Raw genomic sequence first — 16,036 nt, 5'->3', positions numbered from 1 at the left:
AATCAAGCTAATTTTTTTTTTTTACTAAATGAACCAACAATTCGGGCTAAATATTAGCCTAATTTACAGTTTCTAAAACTACTGTAAAAAATGATCATGGTTTAAAAAAATAAATAAATAATAATAATAAAAACTTTATATTCAAAAATTAATTATTTTTGCCACACACACACAATATATATATATATATATATATATAATTTTTTTTTTTTTTTTTTTTTTTTATAAAACCATGATTCTGTAGTTTTGATGTTTAAGGCGCAGTTTTCAACAGATGCGCTAGATGGCGCAAATATGCAAATCTGAGGAGCGTGTTTTCAAATAACGTAAACAATCATCTTTTTGTTTTTATTTATTTATTTAGAATAAATCTACTTAAATGCATGTATTTTTCTGCTCATGTATAAAGTCGAGAAGTGAGAGATATATCTGCTGTGAGGTGAAGTCACGTGATGTTAAATGTCACTCTTGTCCTCTGCGGCTGGGACACATGATGAAACTCGGTCTCAGCGGTCTGACCCGTCAGACAGGTTTGAAAGTTTCTGTTGACTTTACAAAGAACCTCTAACCACTCATAGCTCGCTGTGTTTAACATGAACATTAGTGATATTTTAGCTAAGGTGAGGCACGCTTCTGTTCTCTGCGAGCTGCTGTAAACACACTCGACATGATCTGATGCTCAGCAGGGCTTTCATCTGAATCCTCCAGGCCAAGGAGGCAAAATAAAGCAGCATTACAAATTCTGTCTATTAGAGTTACATTAAATAAAATAGTTATGAAACCAATTGTGTAGGCTATTAATTGCTGTTGTTTGTAAATGTCACATATTTAATTTGCCCTCTTTAACAATGAAAAGTTAAACATTTCTGTGAATTGAAATGTAAATACACTTTTGTTTCTGAAATGGGATTATGCAATATATGCACAAAAGTGACTGCATCAGATGAAAGGCAGTGTCACAAAATAAGTTTGTTCCTCATATTTTCATTTTGGCTGCTTAATGCATGGCTTATTTGATGTTTTGAAACAAATTCGAGAAAAAAAAACTGGTGAATGTCGGCCTTAGTTCTACTCTCTTGAATAATAAGCATCTCACTGTTTCTAGTTTCAAAAATGACTGAGTCATGTGTCATACTCGTCTTATAATATATTTATGTGTATATTTTCACATTTGGCAGCTTTCAAGATGTGGGCACTAAGTGGAAAACAGGTTCTTTTCGACAGCAAGATCTAGACCAGAATGAGGGTAAGTAAATAATAAGAAAATAATCATTTTTGGAAACTAACCCTGTGGATCTAAACCTATTTGACCTTTTGACCCCCAAATATTTACTAAAAGATTCAAGGAGCCTTCATGTAATATAATATGACTGAAAACATTTTGTTACATGATTTTGATGTATAATTTTGATGGTAATGCAATGTTTGAATTTAAAATTGGGTTTCAAACGATGCATTTTGAGATTTTATGTTTTCAAGTGATATATCATTTCTGATGATTTCTAAAGTGTGATGGAGAAAAAGGCAACAAAGAAGACTTTTCTGACGAAGGTCAAAACGTCTGTTATGATGTAGGTTTTTGGGGTGCACTCTTGCCATAAATTAATCTATTACTTTTCCTACATAATTTTTAACAAAAAAGATTGGTAAAATATCAATTTAAGAGTCTTAGACCTTTCCAACGATATATAGTTTGTCATGATTAGATAAAGATTTAGTGAAGTAAATGGAGGCAGTTAATTTGAATTCCAATGACTTTTTCTCAAGTCTATAGATATCACAATTCCCTCATATATCCACATTTTCAAAGAAACCTTTAACAGTTTTCCAAGAAAAAATGCTTGAGAGAATGAATTAAAATATTGATCTTAATATTTAGTTTTAGCTTGTTTTAAAGCATGATTTATGTTATTTTAAATAATTATTGTATTTATTTTTTAATCATTTAACATTTTCTTTATATTATTTTATTTATTTTGTAAATTATTTAACTTTTATTTTTATTATTATTTTATATTTAATTAAAATTCTTTATTTTAAATCTCGTAAATAGTTCTATTTTATTTCAAATTATTTTATTTATATTTAATTTTGCATTATTTTATAGTCATACCATTGTGTATGGTATGTACCAGGTGTCTGGCTTGCAGTCGGTTATGTGTTTAACCAGCGAGATCAGTCACTGCTTCATCACCAGACGCTTGAATTTATGCACTTACTTTAAAACAAAACTCAAAAAAGTCCATTTGTCATCAGTCGCCAGAAACCAGTGTTACCGCATAGCACTGACGGCCCAAACCCCTCCTATCTGATCCTGTCAGATAACCCGTCTACATCTAATCAAACCCGCCACGTTCACCTCACTTCTGCCGTCATGAGGGCTAAGCTGGAGATCCTGGCTCTGGTTCTGGGCACCATCGGTCTGGTGGGGACCATCGCGGTGACCGCCATGCCCATGTGGAAGGTGACGGCGTACATCGGGTCCAACCTCATCGTGATGGAGACCCTGTGGGAGGGGTTATGGATGGCCTGTATACGCCAGGCGGACATCAACATGCAATGCAAAGTCTATGACTCTCTGCTCATCCTGCCGGCGGACATCCAGGCGGCCCGCGGGCTCATGTGCGCCTCCATCACTCTCGCCGTCCTGGCCGTCCTGGTGTCCGTCTGCGGGATGAGAGGCACGGACTGCTGCCATGATGACTCCAGGGGCAAGAACGTGATCCTGCTGGTGGGTGGGTGTCTGTTCGTGGTCTCCAGCCTCGCCACTCTTCTTCCGGTCAGCTGGTCCACAAACACCATCGTCAGAGACTTTTACAACCCGTTGGTGTTGGAGGCGCAGAAGCGGGAGATCGGACAGGCGCTGTATGTGGGCTTCGCCACGTTCTTGCTCCTCCTGATCGCGGGGGTGATACTGCTGTGTCGTTACGGCCCCCGTCACAGAAAAGACGAGGAGGAGAAGAAACCATACTTCACAGTGGAAGAGGACAAGGCTGGGATGAGAATGATGGGACGGACACCCTCTTCAGACACGTACCGGCAGAGTCAGTACGTCTGACAGACAGAACTCACTCACGTTTCTTTTTAGTTTTATTTCTTAGCAAATTTTGAACTCAATTTATGTTTCTTGGCCATATGAATCAATGTAGTGAATCCTGGATAATTAGAGCAAATGTTCCTCCGTAACTACATTAGTGTCTGATGATATGATTGTAGATTATATTTGCAAACATTTTGTGTTGTAGTTCTGTTCTTGTAAGCTAAAACTGAAATTTACCACAAACATATGATTTACTTACTGCTTTTTTTATTTTATATTCAAGATTAGAAAATGAAGAATGAGACTAATAAGGATCTCACTGTAATCTTTAAAATGTCTGCATCATTTGCAAAAAAAGTTGTATTCCTTTTATTTATAAATAAATGTAGGACTGTTAAATATTATGGGGATTGATTTATTGTAGCTCTGTGTTTGTAGGAAAATTATCATCTGTCAGTACGTCTGTAAATATGATTTACCCAGCTATTTCTATACATGTCTGAATTATGAAATTGTGAATGAGAGTAAAAAAGCTGTCGGGGTAATCTACAAAAATGCATTATTTGTGCCATAAAAGTTATAAATTATATATAAAAAAGTATTTTTCCCGTTAATTATCAAATAGTCTATTATGTATTCCTATAACTTTTTACTGTATCTACCTTTTATTTTAAATGCAGTTGCATCAGTTATATTCACTCCAGCGACTGAAGCACACAGGAGAAGAAAACATGACATGTCTGTCTGTGTCTGCTGATTTGCATCTGACACACTCAAAGCCATTTACTGTAAGTGAAACTAAATGTAAACCACACTGACGATGGACTACTGTTAGATGGAGGAGATACCTACTGTGTGTGTGTGTGTGTGTGTGTGTGTGTTGACATTAAAGCCTCTCAGGTTCCACCTCCATCATTGGTCAGGTTCTAGTTCAGTATCTCACCTGACCTCTCGCTGACATAAAGCAGCAGATCAGGGACTTCATGTGGAACTCAAGTCCAGGAACAAGGAGTTTCTTTTGACCATAAAAATAAATTTGATGTATGCTTAACATCTTGATTGTTTCTATTAGATAGCAGTGAAACCCAGTGGAAAACAAATAGACTTTTGCTTTCGTCTTCTGCTTCTCAGATTTCTTTTAAGATCTCTCAGAGTTTTAGAAGATACCTCAAACTTTGCTTGGATTTGCCAAGATATTGAAGCATGCAATCAGTATCAGAGATTTTTATATGAACACAAACATTTCCGTTAGATTCTTCCAAGAGATGAACCATTAGATGGTCAGAGCTTTGGTCAGAGATGGTTTGATTTGTTTGTTTTTCCCCGGGAATATTAGGAAAAAACATGAGACGAAGCTGAAACTTAAATGAAACGTTACTCAGAACTCAATTAGAGTCTCCTTAGCTGTATTCATTCAACATACAGTATTTTATGTGTGTGTATAGTTCATAAAAGCATCCACAATAATTATAATATAGTTATAATTAATAATTATTATTATTTTATATTAAATAGTAGTAGTAGTAGTAGTCTATTTATATAACTTGAGCAATAAAATTATGCAAATGTATGTTATAAAATATTTGTATTTTCTTTTGCAGTGTTTGATACATTTTAGTTTGATTGGTAAATTATTAAGTATTTATTTAATGGTAATTTTGTATAATTATTATTATTATTATTATTTATATTATTATTACATGTACATGAGCATGTTATGTAATTTCATAAAGTCATATATATTTTAAAAAATATATATTTTTAAATTCTTATAAAAAAAATTCTTTTTTTTTCTTTTTTTGGTCTCGAAAACAACCTTACCTTAAAATCTGTCTTTAATTACATTATAATTAAAAATTCCCACAAGCTATTCTGTGCTTGCATTTTGTTCTGAAGAAAAGCACTCTTCTTTAGAAGCCCCCTAATGGTAGAATTTGTAAAGCCGTGGGCAGGTTCGTTTAAGCATTTCAAGTGTCACCAGTTTCCTTCGAGCTGTTTATCAGATTCTCCAGGAGCAGATGAACCAGTCTGTTCACATAGCATCATTAACATTTTTCTTGTCTGTAAATACTTGTCATCTGGATCTTCCGGGCTCAGTTGAGAAACACACCGCAGTGAAGGAGAGCAGCGTTACATCAGTGTCTGATCCTTCCTTGTTTTGTCCTGGCACTTGACCATCATGTCTTACGCCGGGTCTTACTTGGCCAAATCCTACGCGGATAAAGCCTACGCGGATAAAGCCTACGGGGACACTGTGTACACGGGATACCCAGATGAGAAGTCGGCGAAAGAGATGTACGATGAGCAGGTGAAGCACGAGAAGAGAAAGAGACGGGAATCCATGTGCTGCGAGGTGGTTGCTCTGGTCATCGGCTTCGTCGGATTGATCGGGGTCGCCTCCGTCACAGGCCTCCCGATGTGGAAGGTCACGGCGTTCATCCAGGAGAACATCATCGTGATGGAGACGCGCTGGGAGGGACTGTGGATGAACTGCTACCGGCAAGCCAACATCAGAATGCAATGCAAAGTCTATGATTCTCTGCTGTTCCTCCCGGCAGACCTCCAGGCTGCCAGGGGTCTCATGTGCGCCTCCGTCGCTTTGAGCACCTTCGCCTGCATCGTGTCGGCCGTAGGCATGCGCTGCACCCGTCTGGTAGACTCCCGTCCCAAAACCAAGCACATTGTTTTGGTGAGCGGAGGGTGTTTGTTTTTGGCTGGCTGCTTGACCACCATCATTCCCGTGTCGTGGACGGCTCATGTGATCATCCAGGACTTCTACAACCCGTTGTTGATCGACGCCCAACGGAGAGAGCTTGGAGAGGCTTTGTACATCGGATGGGTCACTTCAGCTTTGCTTTTCAGTGCTGGGGTGATTCTGCTCTGTCGACACGCACCACGAACCCAGGATAAGATGGACATGGCGTCTGTTATGTATCGGGCCGGATCGGCTCCGTATAACTACTCCTACAGACCTGGATATGGATACCAGCCTGCGTACGGATACCAGCCCGGGTACAACTATCAACCGGCCTATTCTCCTGTCCCAACTGTGTATAACCCTCCAAGATACTGAGACACACAGTGAGTGCTGTGCTTCACCACTAAAATCTTCTATAGAGACTCCGAAAAGGAAGTTGAGTTGGGAACGATCTGCATTGGGAGAAGAAAGCAGGACTGATGGAGCCTCATTTGATTAATTGTGACTGTATATGTGAATATTAATTTTACATTCTTAATTTGAATGCATTTCCTTCTTGTCTAAAAGACTGTTTGTAATTTGCACAGAAATGATATGCGATATGTGCTCAAATTAAGAACACCAACATGTGGGACTTAATGTTAACTCTGTCATATGATTGTGTTTGTTTTCCGCTTTGTTTTTCCATTTTTTAAAGCACTAGTTTGATTTTAATTGTATTAAATAAATGTGTGAAAAGAACTGTGGATGTACTCGTTCCTGGACTGTAGATTGATGACATCATTTTGTTGTTTTATTCTTAGCCCAGTGTTGGCGGCACTGGTCGAACCAGTCGAGGTGGTTTTCCAGTGTATGTTTGTCTTCTGTTGCTCCGTAAACTCAAAGCATCACACCCCTAATGCAAATTCACCAGCACTGACTGTGTTTGTGAGAGCTAAAGTGACCTAGATGTAACTGGAAAAAGTCAACGCTGCAAAACAATGTTATGATCCAAATTCATATCTGCACTCTCTGATAAAAAATGAATAAAATATTAGTTACTGTCAGCCATCTAATAGACCACAGAAGCTTGATTTTGTAAACTGTCTGAAGAAAATGGTGAATAGTGCAAAATTTTCTAGATGTTATGAGTGGATTTCATGATGTTGTTATGTAATTGTTAGGGTGTTCTGCATAGCAACATTCTAAAAAAACTTGCCGTTAAATAGAAATACAAAAATACACAAAGGTTGCTAAGATTTTGCTATGCAGCTGCTAAGGTGTTTTGAGCAGTTACAATGTAGCTGTTAAGACACTAGAAACCTCTTAGAACCTCTTAGTAACTGCATTGCAACATTCAAAAAAGTAGAACCCCTTTGCAGCTGCATAGCAACACTGTAACAACCTCAAAGTAACATTCTAAGTACATTTTAAACCCCTTTGCAGCTGCACAGCAACATTCTAAAAAGCACTCCGCATCAAATAGAACTACAAAAATGATTGACGGTATAAAGGTTGCTATGCGGCTGCAGAGGGGTTCCAAAAGTTTTTTTTGAATGTTACTATGGGGTTTGCTTATGCTCTGACTGGTACTTAGCATGTTGCTATGTGGTTGCTCTCTGATTTTCCCTCAGAACACCCTAGCATCCATTGAGCCACATGCTAGAAACCACTCAGCATCCAGCATTCAGTTCCACAGAAATTACAGACATTTCACCTTTAACTAAAGGTAAAACAACCATATTAAGGCATCAGCTGACTTCACAAATGTTCTTCTGGACATATCATACAGCAGTTTAATGAGCCGCAGCACCAGTGGTGTTAAACATTGACAGCAGTCCAGATCCCTGCCAGAAAATGGTGCCTGCTGAACAAACATCAACATGGCTACGTGCTCCTCCTCCTCCCCCAGTGACACAAAACCAGACACAAACACTCGCCGGGGGGATTTGATTTCATAGCAACCTGCCCTGGCGTTCCCTCCCTCCCCTGAGCGAGAGGGCGGAGGCTGGGAACAGGTGAACACCTATCAGCTCCCATTCCAGCGGGATGCAAAACCTCACAGTCGATACCAGTCCTCACTCTTCAGGCTCCAGGAATCATGGCGAACAGTGCCCTGGAGATCGTGGGAATGTGCGTGAGCCTGATCGGCCTCATCGGGGTGGCGGCCAGCACCGGGATGCCGATGTGGCGGGTGACGGCCTTCATCGGGGAGAACATCATCGTGATGGAGACCCGCTACGAGGGCTTGTGGATGAACTGCTTCCGGCAGGCAAACATTCGGATGCAATGTAAGGTGTATGACTCTTTGCTGGCTCTGTCTCCGGACCTCCAGGCCGCTCGGGGGCTCATGTGCTGCTCTGTTGCGTTGACAGGGCTGGGTTTACTAATCTCCATCGCTGGGATGAGGTGCACGGCATGCATTCAAGGGAACGACCGCGCCAAGCGGATGGTTCTGATCATCGCTGGCTGCATGATCCTAGCGGGCTGCTTCTGCTGCCTCATCCCCGTCTCCTGGACCGGACACGCCATCATCCAGGACTTCTACAACCCCTTGCTCATCGACGCCCAGCGTAGGGAACTAGGGGAAGCGTTGTACATTGGTTGGGTGTCTTCCGCCTTCTTATTCGCTGGTGGGTGCATATTCACCTGCTGCAACGGGCCTCTGGACAAGGGCCCGGATCGGAGGTACATGTACAACAGGAACGCACCTTATGTGCCCTATCAGCCACAACCCGTGGCCTACCACCCTCAGCCTCGCTCGGTGTACAGTCACCCGTCCGGGCCACCTTCGTTCATTGAGCAGTCATATCAACCGTCCAGACAGCAGTCGTTCATTCAGCCTTCCAGACAGCAGTCATTCATACAACCGTCCCGACATCCGTCCGCCCGCAGCGCCGTGGCTTATCTCTGAAATCCAGCCGGACATTTCACAGGCTTGTGTATGTGTGTGTTAGAGAGAAATGGACAGGACAACCAAAAGTAAAAAAAAAAAAAAAAGGATTTTTAGTCATGCATTTCATTTTATTTTATTTTTTCATTCTTGGGAATGTTTTTGGCTACGTTTAGATGTTATTTCTACTCATATCTATGCAGGAGATGGAAAGGACTTCTAAAGAAAGCTTTTTTTTCTTTTTTTTTTTTACAAAAGATAATAAGTACTATTTGGAAATATTTAACCGTGTTCAAATATAACAAACTTGAGCCTACATTTTATTTTTTCCAGTTTCATTCTTAGGAATGTTTTTGAATACTTTGGCTTTTTAAATGTCTAAATAGGTGTAAATGAGAGATGGAAAGATGGACTTCTAACCAGAGGTGTAATGAAAATAAAAAAAAAATGATTTAAAATGTAACAAATTTAGTCCTACATTAAATATTTTTCTTTTTATTTCTTGGGGATGTTTTTGACAGAATTTAAATATAGTTTCAATGGCATTTTTTAAATATGCAAGTAAGAGAGCTGACTGAGATGAAGAATTGTAAAAAAAATAAATAAAAAAATAATGTTTTTGTTTTATATGATTCATTGAAAATTACATTAAGTATTTAATTTGAGGTATTTTTGTGCTATCTATAAGCTGTCTAAAATAAAAACAAGGAAATACATGTTTAATATTCAGATATTATGTTTTTTATGTAAATATCAAAGCACAATACAATGATTTAACTCAATAAACCAGTAAAACATATCCTTAATCATAAGATATTTGCTATTCCTCCTCATATCTTTCTGCATTTACAGGTGGTTTTCAAAGATTGTGTTCTGGTTTCTGCTGTGTATTTACACAGTAATAGTTCTCAGAAGAAATCTGTTCATCTATATGCTTCAGAGGACATGTTTCCTCAAAAAGTCACATGTCTGAGTTACAGGCAGGTGCTGAATTTGGTGATTTAGTTCAGCTCAGTGCGTTCAAGATCTTTATGCCCTGCAGCTTCAAATAAACAAAGCCGCAGTGAAACGTAAGAAGACTATTGTCTCGAGCGTCTCTGACACAGACACACCCAGAGAATGAGTCAAACAAGAGCTGCTTGTTAGTATAGTAGAGCTACAACAGCACCAGGAAACTATCTGAGAAAACTGAGAAATACACACCCACACATGAAAACTGAACACGCAGCTTTAAAGTTTTAACTGCATACTTTTAGACAGACGTAAGGTGTGAGACCTGTTTCACTGGGAGCTGTAATATCGAGTGCATCAGCTTAAATGTAAACTAAATGTAGGCAGCAGCTTGTCTGATGAGATTCTTTTGTTGCCATCCTTCAAGAAGAATGCAATCCCAGAATGCACTGTGATGAGCTCATTGAAGAAAAAAATCAAATTAATTTGCATTTGATTTAATACCAAACAATACTGGTCAAACATATGCTAAGCATAAATCAATTGTGTCCTATTTTAGTTACTGTTCATGTGAAGCAAAAAGTTGCTGAGTGTTCTAAATCACTCACTTCTGTGGTTCAGTTTCAGTGAGGATGCTTCTTTTTTAAAGTTAGCTATACCGGAGTTATTAGGCTAGTAAACAGCAAGACAACCCAGTAGGTTTTAAAACGGAGGTATTAGGTAATATGCACCGTGGCGGCATCAGTTCAGGTTACTAATGCAAAATATGTGGGTCATCACCAGGCAGAAGTGACCCAGAATATTACTGGTCATTGGTGAAACTAAACTACACATTGTGCTTTGGATATAACGTATGCATGATAAATGACAATAATGACAGCCAAAACAGATAATGCTTTTAGCAGCAACCAAACATAGTTAACAAAACTGTAGGTTAGAAAGGATGCAGGCATTTTTGTTCAATGCTTTCGGTGTCATTAACTTCTATTTATTTATGCAGATTAATATTGTAAACTGGTATTTCTCATCATATGATTTTAATTTATTACTGTGGTTTGCAGCACAAAATAGCCAAATTTTACCATTTACTACACTTTATCTATAGCGCCTAATGAATAGGAAGTCTTCACATAAAATAGCTTATTTCTTCGTTGCCTAACAGGTGAATAAAGGACACTTAAGTGGCTAGTTGAACATCCCTGACAGAGCTAACTTACCTGTAACCAGGTTTGCGCAGCGGCTCTCTCTAGTGTTGAAGTGTGAGAGTTGTGTAACTTTGTGAGTCAAGGTCATCTGTTCATTTGAGAGAGTGTTTGTTTATGTGAGAAAGACCTTGTTGGCAGCATATATGACCACTGGTCAGTAAACACAGCATCAGCATCTCCACTTACCCTCATCATCCTCAACCAATCACAATACAGCTACGCCACTTTCCCACAACAAAGAAAGTAAGTTTAACATGAAGCTGTTGAAGCATATAATACCACACTGTCCTGTTTAATCTGGAAACATCATTTACTACATCTAACACACCTGTTAACAGACTCGAGACCTCTGGATTTGGACATTAAATCCCTGGCCAACAGGATTATCTTTGTTCAGAACAGGGTGAGTGGATTCATTCATTTGTTCAGGGCGGTTTGCTGTCATCTAAGGAACATGTTCTTCAGAAGAAAAAATAAAACCTTAGGTACTGAATTAAACATATGATTAAGAACCAAACTGAGCATAATTTGATGCAAATTAAAGTGAGCATGTTAAAGGAAATGGTGAATTCTGTTTAAAAGGTCAAGAGGTCAAGATTTTTATCGGTCCAGAGACCCTGTTGGTGGAGGTAATAACTACACCATCATGAGGCTGAAAGCATCTTTATCTATTTAAAAGTAGCCATACCGATCACAGTTAACAATGGTAACATTGTGAAATATTATTACAATTGAAAAATAACCATCGTCTATATTACATTTATTGTAAAATGTAATTTATGCCTATGATACACAGCTGAATTTTCAGTATCATTACAGTCTTCATTGTCACATGATACTTCAGAAATCATTCTAATATGCTGATTTGCTCCTGAAGAAACATTTCTGATTATTATCAATGTTGAAAATTTTTTGTGCTGCTTCAGATTTGTATGGGAATCATTCTACATTTTCAAAGAAACAGCACATTTAAAAATATATATTTTGCGACATGATGAAAGTCTAAATTGATCAATTTAATGCATGCTAAATACAAACCTTAATTTAGGCTACTTAAAATCGTTAACAATATTTGCAATGCAATGGAATGTTTCTAAAATTGATACTGGAACACTAAAGCAAAATAGAGCAAGCAAAAGATTCAAAACCATTAATCTTAGAGCAAATGTCGTGAGTATTGCACAGTACTGTAAATCCCAAAATAGTGTATAAAAGCTATTTATTATAGTAGATATTTTGGCAGTGGCTCTTAAAAGTGAAAAATTGCCTTAATGCTGTTTGCATTTAAAAGCATTAGTCTAGTGCTGTTAAACACTTGACCGATTAAATGGAAGAAGCATCCTGTGCCAAAAGCCTCTCATGTAAATTTCCAAACCAATTATGTCTGTTCCTCTACTTTTAGGAAAACTGATGACATAGTCAGTGATGGTTCAGGGCAAGCGTGAACTCATCGCTCTGTGTCTGGGCATCATGGGTCTGATCGGAGCGGTGGCTGTCACGAGTCTTCCCATGTGGAAAGTGACGGCGTTCATCGGTGAGAACATCATCGTGATGGAGACGCGCTGGGAGGGTCTGTGGATGACGTGCTTCAGACAGGCCAACATCCACATGCAGTGCAAAGTCTACGACTCTCTGCTGTTCCTGCCGCCGGAGCTGCAGGCGGCCCGTGGGTTGACGTGTTGTGCTCTGGCTCTGTCTGGAGTCGGGCTGCTTGTGTCTCTCGTAGGCCTTCGTTGCACGTTGTGTCTCAGGGATCAACCGCGGGCCAAACGCCTCATTACGATGGCCACGGGGGTAATGCAGATTTTAGCATCCTTCTGCATAATCATCCCTGTCTCTTGGACGGCCCACACCATCATTAGAGACTTCTACAACCCTCTACTGATTGACGCCCAGCGCAGGGAACTAGGAGAGGCGCTGTATATCGGTTGGGTAACTAGTGCTTTTCTGTTGGCGTCTGGAGTTATATTTCTTTGTCGTCGTGTTGATCCCAAACCAGTCTCATTTCATGCTCGTCCACCAGCTAACAAACCCATTTCAAACCACGTCCACACCTTTAACTCTATGAGACACCAGCCTTTGGTCCAGAGCAACAGTCTTTCCATTCAACAGCCTTCGGTGTCCGTGTTCAGCTACGCTATTACGCCCTCTAGTGGTCAACATTCACCCTACAGTATGCAGGCCATGGCCACGGGGTCTTTAGTGTACAGTCAGAACGGTCAGAATCCAAACTCTTATGGCCAAAATGTGATGCAGTATGTACCCAGGAACAGACATTACCCACTTCAGCTTTCCACACACTTTAAGGGAAGCACTGTCAGTGATCCGTACAATTCATACTCAACCGGATCCACGTTTCATCCTGTGCCACAGAATCCACTCTTCGTAGGGTACAACTACTCCAGGATGCAGTCGTACAGCTCGGACAGTAGCACTGCATTGCGCATATAAGTGTTTTGATGAATTTTAATTAAAAAACAAATGTTTTGTGGGGATATGAGGCTCTTGAAAAGCTCTTTTTCATCCCAAAGACCGCATTATCAAAGACAATATTTAAAAAAGTTATAATTAATATTCTCCACTACTTTTATTTTATTTTTTCAACCAAAGAGACTGAAAGTGTATCAAAATATTTAAATATAATAATTATAAAGAATTTTTATATTTTCCACAATTCCAGAAGTTTCAGTATTCTTCAGGTTTTACTCTTTTTAATTACAAATTAATTTACATGGCTTTTTAGTCACTTGTGATTGTTAAATTCATCTTTTTTACTCACAAATAATTATTTCTAAGCAACTTCAACCCAATAAAATATTTTAGAGCTTGATATAACTACAAAAAAAAAAAGTATATATATTTATGTTTTTCTTATAAGATTTTATTAATTGTCATTACTTTTCCAGGTCATATTCAGGTTTTCCTTGAATTATTTCATACCCAAGGCTTGGATCTTAAATAAAATGGCAGATTAAAATGAAATCTTACATTTTATAAAAAATTTTAACTGTTGCAGTTTGTTTTTAGATTGTCTTATTGTAAGATATTTTTCCCTGTTTAATTCTGTATTACACAAACTTTTTATTTATTATTTTGAAAGAGAGAGCAATATACAGTATGCAATGCATGCAACATCTAAATCACAAATTGTTCATTTGACTCCAGTCTCCAGTGTTTGTCCTGAGCTGAAATTACAGCATGGATGTGGAATACAGAGCGTCCCTCACCGGATGAGCAACTGTCATTGAATGTCAATACTAACGTAAACCACTCGTACTCCAGGTCAAACTGTTAACAGATGCCGATCTGTAGTTGTGAACTCAATGCTACAGGTGTTTGTTTTGCCAGCTGCAGTAAGCCCCCATAAATAGCCTCTGTTTCACATTGGGGCATTTGGACAGCAAACACTGAATCAGCACACGGCACATCAAACTGGTGGAGCATATCGGCTGGCTGTTAAGAATAAGTGTGTTATTCTCTAAATAAACAGCTGTGAATTTGTCCTGGAGCTGAGAACATGACAATATTTGAAGAGATGTCATGTGAATCTCCCATCGTTCTCTGTTTTTGGCAAGCAGAGGACTAAAATCATACTGCATCATTATGTACTTTTTTGTATCACCCCTTATAAATAATGCACTGTTATCCAAGTCTTTGCTGTTTCTATCAAATGTGGCTTTGAGAGAGAATATGTATTAAATAAAATCAGGGTTAGTTGTCTCAAGGGATATTTCCGTTTCGAATGTGATTTTTGCGTGTTTCATTGATGTTTCATTTTCCTGAAATAGGCTCTTATTGACTTTAAAATACAATGTTACACTTGCCCTGACCTCATCACTTATTAGATGATTAACCAGCGGATGGCCTTAAAGGATGGTTCACCTTCAGTTGGTCCTGATTGACTTGCATAGTGTTTTTTTCTTCTTCTTCATACTATGGAAGTCAATGGGGACAGTATCTGAAGGTGAGCTGTCCCTTTACGTTACTAGTGTAGTGTATGGGAATGGATTTTTTTTTTTTTTGTGGACATTTTATAAATGATAAATTGCACTAGAATTATTTTACAGAGATTTTTCCTTCTGTTACACTATAAAGAAATATAAAATGGCAACAAAAAGTATTTTGCAAATCGTAGTCAAGTATGTTGTCAAAGTAGACACCATATAAAGTAAATATATGTTCGCAATAGAAATGTCAACTTCTAATAAAAAAACGTAAATATTGCCAGTGATATTTTAGAATCATTTATATACTGTTATAGTTTTATTAATATTTTGATTCTGTTTTTATTTTTATACATTCCATTTTAATTTCTTTTACTTATTTATTTGTTTTTTTTTTGTTTTTTTTTTTTTAAATGTATGTTCACAATATTACAGATTTTATCAGTTTTTATTTAGTTTTAGTTATTTTAGTGGGCCAGTATATCTAATTCACACGAATAACCTTTTTATATTTAGACTTCACTTAATCTGAAATCATTACTTTTTTTTTTTCATTTTTAGTAATTTATATATATATATATATATATATATATATATATATATATATATATATATATATATATATAATGTGTAATGTGTAATGTGTAATGTGTACGTATATATGGAGTTCGTAGCAGGTTCGCAAATCATTTGAGTCAGTTCGGGAGTTCGTAGCGGGATCGCAAATCATTTGAGTTAGTTGGGGAGTTCGTAGCGGGATCGCGAATCATTTGAGTCATTTGGGGGATCGCGAATCAATTGAATCAGTTCGGGAGTTCGTAGCGGGATCGCGAATCATTTGAGTCATTTGGGGGATCGCGAATCATTTGAATCAGTTCGGGATCGTAGCGGGATCGCGAATCATTTGAGTCAGTTCGGGAGTTCGGAGCGGGATCGCGAATCATTTGAGTCATTTGGGGGATCGCGAATCATTTGAATCAGTTCGGGAGTTCGTAGCGGGATCGCGAATCATTTGAGTCAGTTCGGGAGTTCGGAGCGGGATCGCGAATCATTTGAGTCAATTTGGGGATCGCGAATCATTTGAATCAGTTCGGGAGTTCGTAGCGGGATCGCGAATCATTTGAGTCAATTTGGGGATCGCGAATCACTTGAGTCTGTTCGGGAGTTCGTAGCGGGATCGCGAATCATTTGAGTCAATTTGGGGATCGCGAATCACTTGAGTCAGTTCGGGAGTTCGTAGCGGGATCGCGAATCATTTGAGTCAATTTGGGGATCGCGAATCACTTGAGTCAGTTTGGGGATCGCAAATCATTTGAATCAGTTCGG

General features: G+C 38.5%; 4 protein-coding genes across 4 annotated transcripts; all 4 read left to right on the top strand.

The window, feature by feature from the left end:
- The first annotated feature begins 2,323 nt into the window (after window positions 1-2,323).
- LOC127972981 (claudin-8-like) lies at window positions 2,324-3,911 on the top strand. The gene has a single exon (XM_052577027.1). The coding sequence runs from the start codon at window positions 2,375-2,377 to the stop codon at window positions 3,056-3,058; it is 684 nt and encodes a 227-aa protein (XP_052432987.1). The 5' UTR covers window positions 2,324-2,374; the 3' UTR covers window positions 3,059-3,911.
- A 1,210-nt stretch (window positions 3,912-5,121) lies between these two features.
- On the top strand, window positions 5,122-6,658 carry LOC127972976 (claudin-8-like). Its single transcript, XM_052577021.1, has one exon. It carries the CDS (start codon window positions 5,220-5,222, stop codon window positions 6,111-6,113), a length of 894 nt encoding a protein of 297 aa, XP_052432981.1. The 5' UTR covers window positions 5,122-5,219; the 3' UTR covers window positions 6,114-6,658.
- A 912-nt stretch (window positions 6,659-7,570) lies between these two features.
- cldn8.1 (claudin 8.1) lies at window positions 7,571-8,860 on the top strand. The gene has a single exon (XM_052577023.1). The coding sequence runs from the start codon at window positions 7,819-7,821 to the stop codon at window positions 8,629-8,631; it is 813 nt and encodes a 270-aa protein (XP_052432983.1). The 5' UTR covers window positions 7,571-7,818; the 3' UTR covers window positions 8,632-8,860.
- A 3,319-nt stretch (window positions 8,861-12,179) lies between these two features.
- Window positions 12,180-13,249, top strand: cldn8.3 (claudin 8.3). The gene has a single exon (XM_052577015.1). It carries the CDS (start codon window positions 12,192-12,194, stop codon window positions 13,215-13,217), a length of 1,026 nt encoding a protein of 341 aa, XP_052432975.1. The 5' UTR covers window positions 12,180-12,191; the 3' UTR covers window positions 13,218-13,249.
- The last annotated feature ends 2,787 nt before the right edge of the window (window positions 13,250-16,036 follow it).

This window comes from Carassius gibelio, chromosome B15 (genome assembly GCF_023724105.1).
Source record: "Carassius gibelio isolate Cgi1373 ecotype wild population from Czech Republic chromosome B15, carGib1.2-hapl.c, whole genome shotgun sequence".
NCBI classification, from domain to species: domain Eukaryota; kingdom Metazoa; phylum Chordata; class Actinopteri; order Cypriniformes; family Cyprinidae; genus Carassius; species Carassius gibelio.
Note: the sequence above shows the minus strand (reverse complement) of the source record. Positions and strands in the feature narration are given on the sequence as shown.

Bases quoted from the DNA above. Each gene is read 5' to 3' on its own strand.
- LOC127972976 (XM_052577021.1), top strand. From the start codon at position 5,220: ATGTCTTACGCCGGGTCTTACTTGGCCAAATCCTACGCGGATAAAGCC.
- cldn8.3 (XM_052577015.1), top strand. From the start codon at position 12,192: ATGGTTCAGGGCAAGCGTGAACTCATCGCTCTGTGTCTGGGCATCATG.
- cldn8.1 (XM_052577023.1), top strand. From the start codon at position 7,819: ATGGCGAACAGTGCCCTGGAGATCGTGGGAATGTGCGTGAGCCTGATC.
- LOC127972981 (XM_052577027.1), top strand. From the start codon at position 2,375: ATGAGGGCTAAGCTGGAGATCCTGGCTCTGGTTCTGGGCACCATCGGT.